Source organism: Lonchura striata, chromosome 8, assembly GCF_046129695.1.
Source record: "Lonchura striata isolate bLonStr1 chromosome 8, bLonStr1.mat, whole genome shotgun sequence".
NCBI classification, from domain to species: Eukaryota; Metazoa; Chordata; class Aves; order Passeriformes; family Estrildidae; genus Lonchura; species Lonchura striata.
The window spans coordinates 7,678,077-7,699,096 of NC_134610.1; the positions used below are offsets into that span (position 1 = coordinate 7,678,077).

At 40.5% G+C, this 21,020-nt stretch overlaps 1 protein-coding gene across 2 annotated transcripts in view; it reads left to right on the forward strand.

Moving 5' to 3' along the window:
- The first annotated feature begins 293 nt into the window (after nucleotides 1-293).
- ACTR3 (actin related protein 3) overlaps nucleotides 294-21,020 on the forward strand; it is a 28,921-nt gene continuing 8,194 nt past the window's right edge. The window contains exons 1-5 of one of the 2 annotated variants that reach the window (XM_077784922.1): nucleotides 5,861-6,005; nucleotides 6,073-6,091; nucleotides 15,294-15,349; nucleotides 18,906-19,030; nucleotides 19,608-19,718. In XM_077784922.1, coding sequence (XP_077641048.1) covers nucleotides 5,876-6,005; nucleotides 6,073-6,091; nucleotides 15,294-15,349; nucleotides 18,906-19,030; nucleotides 19,608-19,718 — 441 coding nt within the window. In that variant the 5' untranslated portion in view covers nucleotides 5,861-5,875. Of the gene's footprint in view, nucleotides 471-5,860; nucleotides 6,006-6,072; nucleotides 6,092-15,293; nucleotides 15,350-18,905; nucleotides 19,031-19,607; nucleotides 19,719-21,020 lie in introns of those variants that run through there. The other variant, XM_021548646.2, reaches the window with a different exon arrangement.

Here is a 21,020-nt window from a genome sequence, read left to right on the forward strand (position 1 = left end):
CCCTTCCAGCTCCAACCGCTCTGTGGCTGCCCACGGAGCTGGCGGAGCCGCGTCCCTGGCGGTGTTTAAGGAAAGCCTGGACGTGGCACACGCTCTGTTTGACACGGTGCCGTTGGTCACTCTCGGACCGTGTGACCTCGGGGGTGTTTCCCAGCCCGACTGACCCCCGCGACAACCAGCGAGCGAGCGGCTCCCGCCGCCCTGAGGGCGCCCGGGCGCTCCGCCCGGCGGGCGCGGCCGCGCCACCGCACGTCACGGGGCGGGGCGGGGCGGCCATCTTGGGCTGGCCGGGCCGCGAGCGAGCGGGCGGGGGCGGAGGCAGCGCCCGCCCTGCGGAAGTCCCTCGGTGCCGCCGAGCGCAGCCCGCCGAGCCCCGCCGGAGCGCAGGGCTGCCCGCCGTCCCTAGCACCGCCGCTACCGACCAGCATGGCAGGGCGGCTCCCGGCCTGCGTGGTGGACTGCGGCACGGGGTGAGACACGGCCGCTGACAGCTCGGGGCCGCCCGGGGCGGGGCCGGGCGGGTTCCGCCGCCGATGCTGCTGCAGATGGCGGCGGGGGTCGTGCTGCCGGGCCGGGCAGCCGCGCCCGAGCCGCCGCGGGGCCGGTGCTGGGAGGGATGGAGCGGCCCGGGCCGGGCCGGCCGGGGGGAGCATCCAGCCGCTTTCCCTTCTCCGCCCTTCGCTCTCCGCCCTGCGGGAGCCTTGTCCCGGCGCGGCCCCCTCGCTGCTCTCGGGGCGCCGGGGCCGCCCCCATCGGTCCCGACCGGGTGCGGGACCTTGTGCGGCTGCCGGGCCGGGGGCGGCGGGCGGCTCCCGGGGCCGCCCGGAGCCCCTGGGATGCCCCGGCTCGGGGGAATCGCCGCTCTGCCCGGCGCCGTCTGGGGGAGTCGTGTGTATTCATTTTTTGTTTTAATGTGCGGATAATGTCATTTATTCTGTGTTACTTCTCTCTGTGGAAGAAAAAAAACCCCTCCCCTTCCATCGAGCAGGCGCAGAGGAACTTCCTTAGTTTTGTCAAAGCCTCTTCCTGCTTTCGGGCTTTTATACCTTATAAGGCAGTTTTCAGTGTCAAACCTGAACCAAATCCGCTTTGGAAACGCTTCTTTTCGTTCAGCAGCTGCCAGGCGGTGGAGGGAACGCGGTGCCAGCGATCCTTAGGAGCAGGAGCGGTGCGGGAGGAGGCCCCGGGGCTCCGGGCTGGCTTGTGCGCGGCTCCGGGGCCGGGCGGGCTCCGGGGCCGGGCGGGCTCCGGGGCCGGGCGGGCTCCGCCGGGCCGGGCGGGCTCCGCCGGGCCGGGCGGGCTCCGCGGGGCCGCTCCAGCGGCGCGCTCGGAAGTGCGGACCGCGCTGTGACCCGCGGGCTGCGCCCTCGGAAAGAGGAAACGTCCCTGTCAGGCCGCAGTTTTTCATTGGAAGGGCAAGCACTGCTGTGTTTTCAAAGCTCTTTTCGCTACCACTGGTGGCATGCTGCTGCTTTAACTCGTTATTTACTTTTGTTTCACTTTTCATCCCTCTTGCTAAAAATAAAGAAAATTTTAATTGAGCGCTCTGTAGATGCAGATATTTATCATGCTTTCTTGAAAGGGTGTGTTCTTCTGCAACCCAGCTGCTTATTTCTGAAAGCATGTGCTCATCATCCCCTCAAGAGAATCTGTTTGGTGTAGGATGTTAATAAATTGGTCTTCAGGAAGAGCAGGTGTATGTATGTGTGTGTCTGATGCCTACACGTCTAACAGCTGTATGAAGAAGTCATTCCTATAGTGAAAGCAGAATTAAAGCCTTGAATTCTGTGGGATGGTTGAAAGTTAGCACAGTGGGAATGAGGGTATGTAACTGAGTGTAGTAGAAGTATATGTGAGTTTAACATGTGTATATGTGCTGTTTGTCTTTCAAAGCAAAAGATCCCTAACTACTCTTCCACATGCCACCAGAGGCTTTTTCCCATCCCACATGTTTGTATATCACTGGTAGTCCCATTAAAGGCAATAATTATGTCTTTATAGGTTTGTAAAGTGCAGGTTGTGACCACTGGATTAGAAATTAGCTTAAAGCTTTCAGCAGTGCCACACAGGAGCAGCGTGCAAGCACAGAGCTGTGTAAGATATAACTTTGTCTTGTTGATGTAAGAGGTGTACCAAGGGACATGAGTGTTAAAGTGAATGTGTGTGCAAGTACACCATTAATCAACTTCTCTTCAGATGGTGTACTCTGTAATGTTCTTGAATATTATATTAGCCAAGTCTTGCTCTTGTTTAATTTGTTTATTTCCCTACAAATCTTTAAAAATGCTCTGAGGTGCTGTCTTACTATGCGCTGTATTTTTTTTAATACAGTCCGGCCTATTTTAATCTCCAGGCTTTTCATTTCAGATGCATTTCCTCATCCAAGGCTGTTCTTCCATAAAATTCTGCTTCAAGAAAGTGGGGCAAAGATTTGTAGCACTATAAAGATTGCAGAGTGTTGGGGTGGTTTGAATTCAATAATTTCAGTAGACAAAAATATAAAGTGGTGAATTTACAAAGGAAAAATAGTTGAGATTAATAAGAAACAGGTGGGTTATGATAGCATGATCACACTCTTGGCTTTTATTTTTCATTTGGTGTAGCCCTCCCAGTCCATCTCACTTTTTGTGTGAGAACACAAACTCTGTCAGCCCTGTGGTCAGTGCAGATCAGCTGAGGTTTCAGTCTTCTGTCCTGTGTGCCAAAATGACAGAAAGCAGACAAATTAAATATAGCTCTCAAAAAGAGGAAAAGTGGTTTTGAAAATACAGCTGAAACAGGGTAAAAGGAGTTGCCGTGCTTAGAACAGGCTTTAAATGTGCACTGGTTTTCCAATAAGTAGGCTTTTTTTAGAGGGAAGGGTTGATAGTTTGTAATCTCAGGAGAATTGACCTCAATCAGCAAAAGGGCAGGTGTAGAAGTGGTATTGAAGAGTGTCTTCCTGTGTCTTGTGCTTGTAGCCACAGTTCAGTTTATCTGAGTGTTAAGTTTGGGTGGTTCTTCTTTTAAATGTGTGTGTTCATTTTTGCGGGATGAGAAAGGCAGCAGAATTGTGCTTTTCAGCATCAGCCTGCACAGATTATACAAATGATAAGGACTCATTTCAAAGCATAAAGACAAAAAACACAGAGGAGATTGGGGAGATAACATGATGATTGTTTCTTGAGGTTTTAACAACTCTGTCAAACTTTTTAGGGGTCATCTAAGTACATGTCATACATTTGGAGCTGGGATATGGGTTTAATCAGTGACGTGGCAATCAGATGCAGCTGAAATTCTTCCAGTGTTACGTTTGTACCCTGAAATTTGCATTCTTTGCTTAAGCAAACTTGATACCTAGAAAATAAGGTAATTGATATCTAGTAAGAGCAAGTAAATACTTGTGCTTTTAGAAGCTGCTTGTCTGAAGCACTGTCCTTGTAATTGTACAGTATTTGTACGTGATATGAAAAATCTGAAGAGCCCGGTTAGTTTAACATAACTGTTAAACCCAGTATTTTATTTCTATAACTGATAGTCTTGTCTAGTTTAGTTTTAAAAATATTGTTTTGTTAGGTAATCTGTAGAACAACACTGTGGACCTTATTACCAGGAAGTCTTTGTCCATGTTAGTAGTGGGCTTGACTTCACTTGGCTGCTGAGAGCCCTTCTCTCTCTCTTTCCACAAAAGATAGGCACCAGGTCCGTGAACAATGAGCTATGAAGTAACACCTATGTGCTTTTCTATTTATATCCTTCAAAAAGTGGAAAATTTTTAATTTTCCTGAAGTCAGTAGTTATGCTGTGAATGAGACTTACTTCATACTTGGTGTATCTAAGAATTACATGCATTTTAAACACAAAAATTAAAAATAGAAAAATGAGATGGAGTTCTTCCCATAAAGTATGTGAGCAATGTACCAAAGAAAGGAAAAGGCTCTTAGTCATTTTTTAATCACAGTAGGCTGCAGTCTTTTGCTCTGTGCCTTTTGGGTACTTGAATTGTTCTTGCTGCCTCTTCTACAGGCGAGCACAGCACTGCCTGCAAGTCATGATTAAAAGCTCTTCCTACGCCACTTTGGAATTTAGTTTGATTAGGTTGACAAGTAGATTTTAACTGTGTCTTTCTGTGTGAATGCACTTTTTTCCTTCACTGTGACTTGTATAACACTGAATTAGCTCATTTGGGATGGCAGATAATTGCAAGTGTTCAAATTAATGGCTCTTCAGCTGAGCTGCAGTAAGTGGCTATGCAACTACTGCGCTTCCAAAATGAGAACTTAATTATAGCACAATTACAGAATATTATTTGTATTTTGTATACCTGAACTTTTCCTGCAGGTTTGTGTGCCATTTTTCAGGTGGATCCAGTTGATACTTGAGTGTCAGTGGTGACCAGCTTCTCCAATATACCAAGAGTCTTTTGTTGGGAGGGTCATATCTGTTGGTAACCTTTCTCTTGAGTAAATTGGTTATATGATTGTGTGGAAAAAACCCAACCTGTTGTCATGGGTCTTGTTTTCTTCCTCCTCCTATGCCAAGCTAGGCCCCTTCTGTATTTCCTATGCATAGTTTGCAGAAGGTGATGCGTTTTTTAAATTTCTTTCTTGCATACTAGGGATGAATTAAAGGTTTTAAGGTTGACTGGAGAAAGAGTTCCTATTCTTGATGGGAATTCAGGGTTTCTTGGATACCTCCTGGTAGTCTGGGTTCCCTCTGAGCTGAGAGCCAGGAGGATTGAAGCTGCTCAGGATTTCCAGGGTTTCTTGATGGGGAGTTGCAAGCTGTTCTTTGGAATGAGTCACATACATCTCTGAGGGTTTCTTGGCTGTTTGGTCTCTCTAACCAGTGCTGTGAATGGAGAAAGAGTAAATTTGGGCACACAGAATCTCAGAGAAGCAGAAGCTGGCTGGAGTGAGCTTTGCTTTGGGGAAATTCTCTACAAACCCTACTGCTCTAGTTAATCTTCATGCAACACCTCTATGGCTCTTAAGGAGAGCAAAGTGTTTATGGGTTCAGTGTCTTCTGATGTGATAAGGTGTGACAGGATTATGTCATTCTGTTTCCTTCTGGGTTTTGACCTGAGAGTGTAAATTAGTACAAGATCCATGAAGAGCAATAATCTTCAATAGACAGCAAAATCTGTGAGGTGAGAAATGCAGTGCTATAAAGTCAAGGTAGGGGGAAGTAACAGGCTGTTTTATGAGCTCTTGAACTTTTTTAGTATCTTATATTGTGCCTTGAAATTATTTTTCTTTCCTAATGTTCCAGACATGGGTTATTTCTACAGGTTTTTCAAAGCCTAACTTCTGTCTAGTATAAAGATTTCAGTACCGTATTTTTGCAGTTTTTACTTTAACTGGACATCTTGTCATGATCTTCTGTGGTCTCAAGTCTTCATGAAAAATTTCTTTTTTGGGCTGAATTTTCTCTGCGTTTTGTCATCCCAGAAGTAGTTTTTCAATATGGAAAGCATGGAAAAAATATTTCCTTGATGGCATTTGGAAAAAATCCTCTTCCAGCGTTTTAAGAGTATCTTTTGCTTGCCAGTGGCTGAAGTGTGGTTAGGGAGGGAGGGGAAAATGTCTCATCCTTCACGTGGAAAAAGGAATTGTACTAGGTTTAGAATTAATTTAATACATTTAAAAAACATTTTCAGGGAGACTTTGAAGGCTGATGATGACCTGTGGTGTTCTTTTGGATGATTCTAATACATTACAGTCCATGTTGCAACACTAAGTGCTCAGAGTATGCAATATAATTAGGAATAATAGGAGTTCAGGAAGGAGTACATATATTTCTATTGACTCATGCTTTTTTTTTTTTTTTGGGTAATTCTGTGATAGGAATAATTTTATATCTTGTTTTATTTAGTGCATTCCAGAAGCCATTCAAGATGCACAACACCTTCCAGTCCTTCTGTTTCTGCTCCTCTTTTCCTGTGTCTCACTTGTGCTTGATACAGAGGAAAGGGGCAGTGGCATTTCAGGGCAGAGGACAAACCCACTTAATCCTGAGCTGGATCTGTAAAGTTAAAGATTAATGAACCTCCTTGTATGAACTGCAGGGCTCCTGCTTGGGGCAGGGTGTGAGGTGTACCTGGGATGGGCAGGTTCCATTCGTGTTCCTTGGTGTGTTTAGTACCTGGCTTGGACTTTCTGCCCAGCAAGTGTGCTGATTGCATGACTCCTAGAGACATTTATTTGTCTAAAATGATAGAAAATACAGTTTTTATGAGTTCAGGAATATCGAACCAGTTTAGAGTAGCAATCCATGTGTTGTATTGGTTCATAGGCACATGTAAGAAACTTTGCAGTAGGTCTGTTAGTTCATGCAATTGGAAAATTTCAACACAATGTCTCAACATTTAGTTTCATCATTGAAGACTTTCTTTGGGACATGCTGAAAGGTTATAACAATTTCAAATGAACTTTTTAAAAAAAACTTTAAATGAATGCTAGTGCAAAATTACAAGACTTTAGGGGAGACAAGGTTAATTTCAAAGGCATACGTGGGTTTGTCCTCAAGGAAATTCCAAGGTTTTTTTTGCTCTATATAAGAAAAGGAATCTCTATTGCTTTAATCTTTAGTTTTTTGATTTGGTCACTGAACTGAAATAAATTTAGGTGTACCAGTCTTAACAGAAATCATCCCTGGCCAGATGCTTCAGAATACCAATTGGATTGCAAACTTGTCAGTGCCCTTAGCAGGATTACTTTAACCATCAAAATGAAGCATCAATCCTTTCCAAGGGCTACTAGTGATGTATTGCTGGGGTTTTGTTTATTTAGTTACATCTAAAATTGAAACAAATAATCATGTTATCCACTGATTTAATGTAGGGTATAATATGATTCATATTTTTTTATTTTTACTCTGATCGTGGGATTGCATTTTTAAGACTAGACGGAAGAACTCTAGATAAATGTACGGTTTTAATTTTTCTGGGATTTCCTTTTTCTCTTTATTATTCTCTTGTGGTCAGTGCAAATGTTTGCAGCTGTGCACAGGATGTGTTTTGGCATGCTCAGGCTGTAGAGTGCAAGATGCAGACAGGAGGTTGATAGTTTATTTTGATAAATAAATGCTATCAATGGATGAATCCGGATTGTAATTCTTATCACCATATTTCTTATCTAGGTTTTCAGTATTAGTATTTTTTTTTGTCATGACTTGCCTTAGATATCGAACATCGTTTATCATCTGCAGGAGCTTTCACAATACAACTGCTTGCATTTTTACTGTCAGACTTCAGAATCTCTATGATCCTGTTAAATGAGACCTGCTTTTTATATTAAACAAGATTTACTGGTATGTTTTTGTCCACAGCTGAGTTTTGTTCTACGAGCCAACTGTTTCTGATCAAAACAATCTTTTATTAGAAGTGTGGTGTAACATGATAAATATGTAATTGGTGCTGTAGTGCAAGCCTGCTCTTGATGGAAAACATTTGGTTACCTGCTGAAAGGCTGAAGTGGTCATGGGAGTGCTGAGACAATCCCTTGGTGCTTGCTGGGTGCTCCTGCCTCCATCCCTGCTCTCCCAGGCCATTCAGGCTCATCCTCCCCCTGCTCAGGTTGATGGGATTGGGGCCACAGCTCTTGGATCAAAGCTGGAGCTCTCAAGTGCTGAACCTGTGCAAATAGCAAGCAAGCACAAAAGCTCAACTTCTTTCTTTTGTTTCCTTTTTTTTTTAATGTTGGACAGCTTTACAGTTTTAGCTCCTTATTACATTTGCTTGAAGAAACTTGCAAGTCAATTCAGGCTTTTTCTGCATCGTAAGATTTAGATTTCACCTGTTTAATTTCATCAAGTGTAGGATTTTGTTTACTTGCAAGTTATTTATGTGTTCATTCAATTTATCCTTCCTTGCTTTATCTGTTGAAAAATATGTACAATTCATTTATTTTCTTGGTTTCTTCCCTTCCTGACAAATGTCTGTGCAGTCATAGAATACTCTGAGTTGGAAAAGACCCACAAGGGTAATTGGGTCCAACTCCTGATGTTCAGCTTATTTTGGGTAAATGATGTAGAAAGTTGCCAAATAAATCTCCCCCTCATACTAAATAACTTACACTGTTAAGCAATTATTCATGTAAGACTGCCAAACTTTTGGGCATTCTTTCCTCAGTATTTGGAAATACTGCATGGAGTAGGCAGGCTGTGAAAAGTGCTCAGAAAGCCTGGAAAAATGAAATACAAATTTATTAAAAAGCCTATCAGTATAGGTGAGTGCTGTGTGGGTGTGGTGTAACACAGAGGCACTGTTAAGACACTTGTTAAAATGAATTAGTCTGGAAGTCTCAAAGGAAGTAGTGAGTAGAGAGGGAGCATTTTGCCTTTGCCAACACAAACTACTCTACTCTCATTATACAAAGATAATATCCAAAGCCATTTGTTCTTCTTATTTTGAGGAAAATGCTGTCAGAGAAAAGCTTTAACTTTTGTGTTAAAGTATGTGCCAGCATTAAATATTAGAAATGGGTTTACAAATACAAATTGAATTGACAAAGACTACAAGTTTATGTAGTAGTATCATCTGGATGCCAGAGTTGGGATTTTGTTAGTTGAAAACACTTAAGTATGGGCTGGTTTTAAGTCCACTTTTTGTGGCTCAATTATAAGCCAGTTTTTTTTGACATAAATGTATCTTATCTTCCTCTTTACTTTGAGGAGAACTTTTCCAGAGTCAGCTTACCAATATTGTTTGGTTTTGGTTGGTTGATTTTCAGAGATTTGGTGGTAGTAAACAGAAAGCAAAATTGAAAGTTGTTGCTCTTCTACTCGATCCAAATGTTAGTAAAGTTAGAAGCAGCACAATGCTGTAGCTTCCTCTGTTCTCCAGACTGATATTAAAAATGTCACCTGGAGACCTGTATTACAGTGCATGTGTGATTTATTCTGAGTGCTGTGCCCCCATGTGCCTCTTGGTCATTCTGGTCTGGCTCTGTGCAGCTGTGTCTGTGGTTTTCACTCCCTGTTTTAGCTGGATTTTACTAGCAAGGACTACAGTTGTCTGTGCTGTGAGCTGTAGAGGTAGCTGTTGATAAAAAGTAGCACTGGATAAATTTCTATACAAAAATAGAGATGCCTTTAAAGATAAATCAGCCTTTTTTGAAGGTGGTTTTTATCTATTTAGGAAATAAACCTTTGCTAGAAGCACTTTTCTTTCAAGCTGCTTTTAAGCTAATTTAGTAAATTGCTCAGCAATCTTCTTATTGTTTGTTTTACTGTGATAGTTTCAGTATGTGGCACAGAAGTATTTGTTGCCAAGGTGAAGGCTCTTGCTTGAGGGGGCTGATATTTTAGGGGGGAAATACTGTAAAATAATAGTTTCAAACACACAGTAGTACAGTTAATTCCAAGGTCAAGCTTGTAAACTGTGAGATTTGTAACACCTCTGCTACCTAGAGGTATCTACAATTTAAGGTTCTCTTTGCCTGAGTGCTTCTAATCTTGTAGGTTTTTTCCATTTATAGGGCAAATTCTTTGTTATCCACTATTGATTACTTAAAACACTTGTTGATCAAAAATGTTTTGAAATTTGACAGAAGCAGGTGCTCTTTAAAAATGCAAACTAGTAATGTGTGAAAGGTAAACTATATTAGCTAAAGATGTAAAATACAAAAAACCTGGCTAATTCCAAAATCTTGCTGTCTTAAGTTTTATCAAGGACATTGCAAAAGAGATAGTAAACTAATTTATTAATACAAGTCCCATTTTCCTAATGTAATCAGTCCTTCAGGGACTTCTGCTACTGCTTAACCAGTTTGCACTTGATGCTAGAGCTGGGACCTTTTTAATGGGGCAAGACATCTTTCCTCTCTCACTGGGATTTTCTTATTTCTCTTTACATGATTTGAAAAGTAAATACTTCCTTGGCGTTTCAGTCCCATCTGGATGGGAGAACAATCCTGGTACAAGAAGGATGATAGAAGAAAAGCAACAAATAAACACATAAGGGCTTGTTCAGGCTTTTCAGTCACAAGAGGCTCATATATGAAGGCTAGGAATTCATTGATGTTTGAGAAATGTTCAATTTCTTTTTAAAGCAGCTGTTATCAGAAGACATCAGGCAGTAAAAACATGTTATCTATCTTTTAATTCCTGTCTATGTAGAATTTATCCAGTTAAAGCAAGAAAGGATAAAGACTTTTTGATAAAATCTTTGATGGACAGACCCTATGCAAGAAGGAGCTGGTATTGAAGAGCAGAATCCCTTTCCATTCTGTTTAAAAACTTGCAGTTTTTGCCATGAGATTTATTTCATGCCCTTTTGAATATATTACCACAGGCATGGTCTCCTTAGAATCTCCACAGTCTGAGCTTTTCTGTACTGTACTTAATTACAATTTTTTAAGTTAAGGTAATTAAGCCAGCAATGAATGTGTGTTGAATGATGAGTGTTGCAATCATGTTGCTTTCTGTCTTTGGCCATTGTTTCCTGGAGTCCTTTTTCCACTTGGTTTCAGTAAAGAAATGTAAAATATTCCTGCTCTGGAGAATTCATAAACACATGAGAAGAGGCTCTCGAGGGAAATGGGAGATTGGCTCCAGACCCATTTGCATGGAAGGGGATATGGAGCAGGGATCTCCTGCTGCCTGAGCCAGTAAAAGGCAGTATCAGCTTACATTTAAGAATAAATGCATTTAACTGTGTAAAGCCTAATGTAGCCACTGGATGTTAGACTTGCTTGGAGCATCATCACTTGGATGTGTTCTGCATAGTAGTTGAGGTGTGTTTAGGTAGGGAAACCTTGCTGGGCTTGATGCATGGGCTGTGATACACACCAACACAGAATTTTAGAAGTTACACACGTGTGCTGTCCAGGCTATGGTGCCTGGGAAGCCCATTGTATCTGTAGGGTGAGATGCAGGCATAGGATGTGTTGTATTTGGAGTGAGAACTTGCACAGAAGAACTGTGGCTCAGATGGTGAGCAGTAATTCAGAACCATCATGAAGAGAGCAGTTTGAACAACAAGAAAAGAAAAAAATAACCCTCTGAACAAAATGCACTTGTTTTTCTAGTGATGCACCTTGAAGGTAAACCAGAGCACATTTTGATTTCCTTCAGTTTTTGGTTTTTTACTCCCACTTGCTTTACTTTTCTGACAGAAATTTTTTTTTTTTTTTTTTTTTTTTGTTTTTCAAGTTGCTTTATATCTTTCCAGTGGGACCAGCATGGCAGGCACATCTTACTTCTGTTTGTGTGTGCATTAAATATATGACGTTTCTTTTAGCCCAAGTCATTAGGAGCAGCTGAGGAATAGGCTGCAACCCAGATTTGCTCTAAGAGTTGGAGATCAGGTGATGCTTGTCCTCATGTGCTCTTGTCTGCTTGTGCTCGGTTAACTCCTGTCTTTGTGTGGAGCTGTCAGAGAAATGGCACTCACAATTTTTGTTGGACCCCCCCAGCTCTGTGGTACTTCAGGAGCAGCTTGACAACTGCACTGCCCACGAAGCAGTTGTCCCCCTATTCCTCACTTTGCTGGAATTGCAGTTGTGCTTGAACTAGGGTGTGTAACTCGGGAGAACAGCACATGTTGTGGGTAGGAAAGCAGTGGAGCAAAGGCACTTGGTCATAGTGTGTGGTTTGTAGATGGAGGTTCTGGTAATGACATCCTTGTTACAAGTTCTTACCCTCAGCACTGTTTCCTTTTGGCTTTAAAATTGTGTGACTAATGCACAAGTAACCTCCCAGTGGCATTGCTTTTGTGTCATAGCCTCAGAAACATCTATTCTAGGTGAGAGAGCACATGTAAGAAATCCCATTAGTGCTGCTGAGAACATTGTGGGAAGCCCTTTGGCTGTCCTTCCAGAGAGCTTCTGGGAGAGAGTGCAGAGCTGCTGTGCAGTTTCAGGATGTGAGTTTGAGGGTCATGATTTACTCAGAGGGAGCCTTCATTAGTTGCTCTCCCAAACCTGGTTGTGCTATGAATGTCCATTACAAAAATGTAATGTTTTATTTGTCACATATCTTTGTTGACTAGAAAGTGGTACTGCCTTAAGTCACTGGGGAGTATCAGCACTATATATATATATATATATATATATGCTGAGAGAGAGAGTGTGTGGGGGTGTATATGGTTCTTCATATACAGACATGCACATGTATGGAGAATGTGCACTGCTTTTAGATACTCTGTAGCTGATTTTCTGAACTAAAGGCCATGGTTATCCAACAGATTTTTTCCTGATTGTTTCTTAGAGGTTTTTTTTTTTTTTTTTTTTTTTTTTTTTGAAATATGAGTTAATAGGCCTGCAGAAACATTTCAGGGGGCTGAACACAGAAATAGAGGGAAACACCCAAACAATCAAGGCTTTCACCTTTGGGATTTTGTAAATCAGTTCTGTGTTACAGATTTTGATAGAAATCAGCTTATACCATTACACTCCAGCGTGCAGTGCCTTGTGCTCTTACTGCTGAATGCCCCAAATTCCATGTGGGAAGCTGAGTGAATGTCTCATTAATGGGGTGTGCCTGCCTGTCTCCATGCAAGTCCCTTCTGCCATTCTTTAGTTCTGGGTAACAAGACCAGGGCTGATTTATGGAAAATCCAGTGTAGGTACTGCCTTATGTTACCTCTACTATCAGGATTCTTTTTCTGTAGCAGCAGTAATTTCTGCCCTGGAGAAACTGGGGTGTGCCTTGTTCCCCTGTGAATCATTGATTAGTCAGACACACGTTGCTATGTAAGAATTCCTTATGGAAACTGTATACTTGTGGAATCTGGATTGCCTATAGTATCCTTCTTTCCATGTGATTTAAATATTTACTTCAAGTGACAGTGATAGATCAGATCAGTCTGAATAAAGCCTTGTATCTGCAAAAGTTAATTTGTAAAGAATCCCATGGTGACTAGATTGTGCATTTATTATTTAAATTTTTTATCGACTTTCATTCAGTTTTACCTTAGCTTTTTAGCTTCATCTATCACACTTTTAGACTCCATTTCAACTCAAGAGTACCTCTGTAGGCATTAATTATGAAAATCAGATTTAATGTTTATAATGTTCTGTGCCATGGTCCCTGGCTGTGCTGTGAGCCTGAGCCTCCCAGAAGAGCAGGGGTCCATCCCTGGCCCATGTGCCAGCAATGCTGGAGTTCCAGGGGTGAAAGGAAGTCTTGTACATGAGAGATGTGAAGTGTTGTGTAGGACACTGTACTGGAGACTTGCTGGTACAAGGCTCTAATGTTCAGAGATGTCATGCAGGTTCTTTTCCCCTTTTCTTGGAAGCCTAAAAATGCAGTACTTTTTTTTTTCCCTAAGTCAGTACGCTTCTTGCTGAGTAGGCCATAGTATTTTTATGTATGCTGATTTTATGTCTGAATACGCTCTTTTTATGTAAAATGCATCTTTCATGAGCTTATTTTTCTTTCAGTCTTGCTGGCTGTGTGTGTGCTGGGCAGACTTCCACACACAAACAACTAAGCTGCAATAGTTCAGCTTTTGCTTTCTTTGAAATACTGAGTTTAATAATCACACAGTTTTAACTTTTTTAACTGTTAAAAAACACTTTTAATCTAGTTGTAGGTTTATGTAGCATTCAGACTCCAAAGTTCTTGTGTAGATTTAGCTTTAAAATCTGCATTCCACAGTTTTGGTTTGCAGGGGAAGGTAGAGGGAGTGAATCAGTATTTGCTGGTTTACTTAGTAATTGTGGCACTAAAAGCCTCTTAAAACACTGTAAATGTAGTGAGCAGTTGTACTCTGCATGATTAGGTTAAAGAAGCACCAGTTTGTGGAATTCTTGGTATTTCTTTTGGGACGTTGATCTTAAAGAAGAATATCAAACTTCAATGAGCAAAATCCAAATTGCGTGTCCTGAGGTGAGGCACATACGGTGCCTAATGTCTTCATAAGTTGTGAAGTTCTTTCTGATATTTACTTTCTTTTTCATTACTTGTCATCTTCTGCCTGCGGCGTTTTCTTTATCAAGAAACATTCCTGATGATTGGTGTGAAATCAAGTTTCTCTGCGTGGTTACTCACGACTGTTACACAAGATCGGGTTTCCAGCTTTGAAAATACATCTCCTGCAAAGCACCTGTGGTGTTAGACGAGGTCCTGTGCTAACCACTTTGTCATTCGGAGAGAAACCCACCTTGCCTCTGAGCATCTGCCCTCTTGGCCGGCTCTGGTGGGTGCAATTAGCGTCAGGGATGGAAATGGTGCGGGTGTCACTGCTCGCTGCTGTGAGAGGCGTGGCAGCGGCGCTCCTCCCAGCCTGGGCAGCCCGGCCTCCTCCTGCCTGGGCTACTGCCATGAATTTATGGTTTGGGAGAGCTCCTGCTGCCTTACACCTCCTAAGATCTTCCAGCTTTACAGCAGAGTGCTGAAAGCTCGAGAGGTGCTACTACAGCCTTCATGCCTTTGCTGGTGGTGCTAATTCAGTGCAGCTGCACTAAAATAAAACAAGAACTTTGTCACGTCTGTGTTTGTTAAAAACATGTGGGTAAGCTCTAACTCTTGAGCTAGAGCTGTGCATTTTGGTCTGCATGGTTTAGAATTTGCCTCTGCTGCTTTAGTGACAACATTTCTAGCAGCTGGTTTTGGTATCCTGAGTTTTGACGTTATTGTTCATGAACAGTTTGCTAATTTCTTCAGTTTTCTTGCATCATGATAGTGAAGATAATGTGTATATCCATAGCGCATTCTGGAGACTGGGTAATGAAGATAATGTATATATCCATAGCATTTTCTGGAGACTGAATTGAAGGCATGTAGTTAATGGCATGTAGTTAATTTTCCCTTGCTTTCTTTACTCTTATTGGACACATTTTGACAGTGTTTCCCATTTGTGAAATGGAATGGCTTTTGCTAGGATTTGGCATAATCAGCTGCTTGTGACATGAGGATGATCAGCCCTGCCTCATGCCCAGCTGGCAGTCCTTGGGCAGGGCAGCTTTCCCTCCTATAGTGGAATTACAAAACCACTTTTATCACTAGCATTAGCTGTATGAAAATATTTCTATAGAGATGCTAGCTGCTGAGCAGGGAGGAACAAAAATTCTACTCCTGAACATTGATAGATTGAATTACATATTTTGTGTTCCTTAGTAAAATGTTATGAAGTAGAAGTTAGCAGTAATGCTTGCTTGCATTACTGTGCAATCTGTGGCTGGGGTCATTGTTTTTTACTTTAAAAGAGAGAAGTTCTTACTTTGCCTTAGTTGTTTTTGTTTATTTTTATAGAAAATTCAGTGTGGTGTCCTTCTGATATGGGAAGAGGGGTCTGCTCATTAAGAAATGAGTTACCTTGGTTATTTATGGTGTTAAATATTGCAACCAAATCTTTTTTGCCTCAACAGGTATACAAAGCTCGGATATGCGGGTAATACTGAACCCCAGTTCATTATCCCTTCATGTAAGTATTTGTTACTTGTGTATGCTAAAGTCACTCTTGGACTGTCTGTAACATGGCAATAAAAAACCCCAACATTAAAAGAGGATGACTTGACCCCTGAGTGATGACACAGAGTAATAATGTGGCTTTTCTGTTTTGCTATGGATACTCAGTTTAGAAAGATACATTCTTTATAAAAGGATACTAATAAATAGTTGAAGCTAATTTTTTGGACATTGAAATAATGTAAAAATCCAATAGCATGGCTATATTTACCTTTTAGTAGTTTTTTTCTGTTTAATGATTTATCTTGTAAAACGTTGAGTTGATTATAACTGGAAAAAAATTAGAATTGTATTATTTAATATCTCTAGGGTTTAAAACGTTCTGCTTGCCTGGAAGTTGTCAGTATTACAGCTATGTTAATTTACTGTATTTTGCAAATGTAACAAGAAACCATGTCAGTTTTCCCCCCACGTAGAATAGCTTATTTATTTGCTCCCTGGCTCCTGAGCTGTTTCTTCCACTTGAAGAGATAGAGTTCTACTCCAGAGAGTGGAACTCACTCAGCTTCCCTTGGAAATGCTTCACCTTTTGACCTCCTACACCACTTGGCAGTTCCTCATTGTTCCTCTGTGCCAAAGTAATCACGGATTACATCCTGGTGAAAAAGAATAATTAGCACACCCAGTTTCCCTTGCAAATACAACAGGAAGAGAGCTGGAACTAATACTACTTCAGCACAGTCACTGTGAAATAAACTTGGAAGTTCAGGCTCTGTGTTGATTTTTCAAGGAAATGTGCTTCAAAAAGTAATTATCATGGAAAGATAAGGTTAATTGACTTATATGAGAACAGGAGGATGCATTCAGAGAATCCATTCTGTATCTTCTATTTTGGCTTCTAATAGGTATTTCTTAGATTGTTTGGTTTTTTAAAGTAACTTTATTAAGTTGATTTCAGTGTCATAAAACACAGTTTTGCTTTTCACACAAAAGCTACTTTAAGATTAGATATTAATGTTTCTAAACATTTAAAAATGCTTACAGTGCTCTTTAAACTTTGTAGCACTTGTTAAAATATAAATGGGAAAGTGGTTATTTAATTTCAGAAACATAGTGTTTACATACTTTTTCTGCATCTTTAGATTTGGTTATTTAATTTGAAGATCACTTTCTTGTTCCAAAAAAGAAGAAATCTGATATTTTAAACACTGGGAATGAAATGACCTGTCAGATCATTAAGCAGAGAAATTTATCCAACAGGGATGCTATTAAAGTAGAAGAAAAGGAAGGGAAATGAGATTTTTTGACAGCCTTTTGATGCAGTGTGGTGTATGGAAAAAAGGATGCTCAGTCTAGATGCTTCTACAGCTGAAATGACCCTTGACTGCAATTCTCTCAATAAAAAAGGCATTTTTCTCATTTGTGCTGCAGTCCAAACTAGATAATTACAGTAACGGCATGAGTTTGTGTTAATCCTCTGCCTGGAATGAAATAAAATAGCAGTGGGTTAATCCACAATAGAGGAAACAAAAATAGAGTACAGCAGTACTTAGTTTCAAAGTAAAATGTTACAAAAAAGCACTTTGGTGTCTGTAATTTTCTTTATGTTATTCCCTGTGGAAAAATGGTTTGATTTCTCCTTGCACTTCCAGCAGTGGCATTTTATCAGTTTGATTCTCTAAAATAGTTTGCTGTTAAACAGGTCTGAGCAGCATTCCTTGTGCCTTGTTCACGTGTAGCTTATCTTATTCACTCCTGCTCTTAACAAATTTTTATCTCCTTATGAGATGTTCTTGATTTTGGTCTGAATATGCTTCTGTAGAGATGATAAATGCTTACATGAAAAGTGAAGTAAATGAGAATATATTAGGCTAATTTTTTAATGTGCCTTGGGTTCACTACTTTCTTCCCTAGCTGCTTTTTAGATCTTAGATCATTAATTTTGTTTGATTTTTACTCACTTAAGCAGGTTTTTCCTACTGTTTGTTAAAATGGGAGTCACCTTCTTTCCATTACCCAGTAGTTCCCTTGATTTTTCATTATTTCAGTTTATCTGTGATAGCTGATGGCTTTTTCTTCTAAAAGAAAAAACTGGCTTGAGTAGTGTCAGCACAAAAATTGATTCAATAGAAGGATGTTATTTTCTTTTTCCTCCCCTAAAAGCTCTTAATTCTTGTGCCAAGCAAACCAAAGGCAACTGTTCCAAGTATTGCTGGGGTGCTGCCCATCCTCAGGCACAGCAGCTGAGGTTTCAGCAAGATTTCTTTTCTTGTTTGTATTTTCAGGATATGATTCTTGCTTCAGGTTGTTTGCTCCTAGTTTCTGCCTTTCAAATGCAGGGCTGAACAAGCTGGCCTTGAGGGCAGCAAAATATTTGAGACCTCCCATCTTGTTTTAGGCTTGTAACAGGGTGCAACCTGTTGGGTTTGAAAGTTAGTATAATCCTGTGGCAAGTGGTGGATTTTATTTGGAAGTTCTTGAGGATAAGACACATCTGGACAGAATAATTTCCCCAGATGTGTGAGCACTGTTACAATGACCTGAAAATATTTGTCAAGGTTCCTCTCTTCACTTGCAGCAAGCACCTGCCTTGCAACATTTCCTTCCCTGTGATTTTAGCTTCTGCTTCCCATCTACCCCCCTTCTGTTTGGCTTCCCCCAGCCTTCTGCTTCCTCTCTGCTCCCCTGTAAGCAGCTACAGAAGTTGCAGTATGATTCAGTTTTCTTCCTGAAGAGCTCAAAATAATGACTTCTGTTCCATCCTGTCCTGTCTTTCACAACACTCAGCTTGGTTCCTCTGGCTCTGCCTGGGTTGCTGAGTGTGGGAAGGGAAGGGAGGAGGATGAGGATGAGGAGGATCTGTGAGCTCAGGGTGCTTTACCCTTTAGCTGCTGATTTCCAGGTCCTGTAGCTGTGCTGCCCTGGCTGCTGGGCTTGAGACTGCAGCTGTTTTCATAACTTCTTTTAATCTTAGTTGTGAGCAAACATAACTTCTTGCTGAAGGTGAGAACTAGAAAAATACCTCTGCCATTGAAAGAGCTTTTGGAGCACAGCCTTAGGATAGCTGAGGCTGATTTAATGTTGCTTGGATATGTGAATTTCCTCATCTGTGTAAAGGATTCTCTTTAAAGGCAATTACTAAGATTTGAAAAAATACAGCAGGTATTGCTGGTGATGCAGTCCTGATGACTGGGGAGTGATTGTTTTTAAAAGAACAACAACACTAATAATAATACTTATCATTGTTATTTTTGGAGTGTTCAGAAAATTAGCATGTTTGTTGAAAAAAATGAGATCTGTAGAGATAGCCTATTTTAGTGTTCTTGAGTATATTTTATCTTTCTGATTGTATGTTGGTGTCTAACAATTAAATTTGTATTTAAGTCTGTTACTGTGTTACTTTTTAGTCCTTACCCATGACTGGAAGTCAAATTATCTGTGTTCTATACAGCTTTCCTTTACAATTGAAACAAAGGATGACTGTGATCAGTGTGTCTGTTTTTCCAGTGTAGGTTTTCTTTTTCTGGTGAAGGATGTATGACCTGCAATAATATTTGTGTTCTCTGTTGAAGGTATTGCTATCAAAGAGTCTGCAAAAGTGGTGGATCAAGCACAAAGGAGGGTTTTGAAAGGTGTGGACGATTTAGACTTCTTCATTGGGGATGAAGCAATAGAAAAACCAACTTATGCAACCAAGGTATTAAGAATTTTAAAAATAATTTTTCAATACTGTTTAGCAAGCATCACGTGTACAGTAAATATAACCTTAAGAATGCTTTTTGGATAACTTAAATCTTATTTATTTACTCTGTTTAAATAGGAAATGAGCTTTGATATTAGTTTTGTTCACCTTGGGGAGCCTGTGGGAATTTGCAAAACACTGTGAATATATGTGTTACATATATATATATTTCTTCATAAGTCAAAGGAGGCTGAGAGGGTGTTAACTGCCACATTCTCTTGTTCCTTGGCAACTTCTATCAGCAGCATTAGAGTGGGACACTGGGCTGAGGGAGCTTTTGGTTTATCCCTGTGCCACCATTCTGCTGTTCTGAGAAAAATGCAATGTGTTGTCTCTGCTACTCAGGATTGGAATCAGAATTTTCAATAGGTGTCACATAGGAATAGGGGAAACCTAAATCGAGGTTTCTTACCTGTGTAGGTCATATACTTTTAATACAGTTGAAAATATATATTTTTTTGTTTGGTTTTGGGGTTTTTTGGTTTTTCTGTCTTTTTGTTTCCAATTATAATTTGATATTTTTCTCCAACAGTGGCCTATCCGCCATGGTATAGTTGAAGACTGGGACTTGATGGAGAGGTTTATGGAGCAAGTAATCTTTAAGTATTTAAGGGCAGAACCTGAGGACCATTATTTTCTTTTGGTAGGTAAATATATGCCCTGCTTAAGAAGTTCTGTATGATGAATACCAATGTGTTGATTTATGTAAGTTCTTAAATATAAATATTTGTATTTTGAAAGCAGAAGTAAATAAATTACCTAGAGCTTTCTTAACCTGCCTTAAGACATCCAGGTTCTTTAATTTTCTAAAAATGTCAGTGTGTATGAACAGCAAAGATTTTTCTGTTCTCATTTCCCTCCAAATTATCTGATTCATCACTTTCTTACTTTCTTTCTCCATTGAGTTCAATAATCTCAAGTTTATGTGTTTGAGATAAAAGCAATACTTGTATTTTGACTTTACATAATTGCAATTATTTTGTTTTTACAGTACTGTCATCTGGGTGAAGTATCTAGAGAGTAAATTTCTGTCTTTTATTTTCTGTGAAACTGGAAGGGTTGATTGTCATATTTGGGCTGATTAGATCTCAATTAAGGTCAATGTTATTCTGAAGCATCTGCTGTTCCTTAGTATTTTATTTAGGGTCATTGAAATAGACAATTTGGTTTAGTGTGATATTTATAGACCAAGTTTGGAATTAGAGGTGTTGGCCATACCTGTTTAAATGCTTTCATCTGCTTGAAGCAATAATTAGGTCCAGTTGCTCAAGGCTGTGTCCAGCCAAGCTGTGAATTTCTCCAAGGATCAAAATGCCATTACAATCCTGGGCCCCTTTTCAGAATTTGACCCCCTTTAAGTTATCTTTTTTCCTCCTAATACCTACTTAGGATTTCCCAAGTGGAGTTTTATGGCCCTAGCCCCTTGTCCCAACACCTGTGTGAAGAATCTGACTCCCTCCTCTTTTACACAGTTGCTGCAATGGAAGAATGATGTTTTCTTTTCTCAAGTGTTCTGTAGCACTATCCAAAATGCTCCTTCAGAGTAGAGCCTTGAGTATGTTTGATATTTCAATGAAAGCTATAGCACACTATTATGTTTTGTGTTGTTCAGCTTCTCTCACTGGAGTACAATCCTATAGCTGAGCTTCTGAAGGAAAACAGCTCTTTTCACTGAGAAATCTAAAAAATGTCATTCTTTACATGTGCTAAACTGCGTCCTTTGACATATTTTTGATAGTCCTTGGTTCTTTCAAGTGAAATCAAAATCAAAAGTTGTAATGAGCTAACCCACCCACAAAGGGGGTCTTGGATATAAATTCTCTAGTAGTAACTTATGTAATTTTTGCTGCACTTTGTTTTTCTTTCTTTTAATGTAATTTGCATAAATTTTTGAAATCACCCTTTGTCCGTTACTATTTTTACGTGCTATTGTTGTTGAATGACT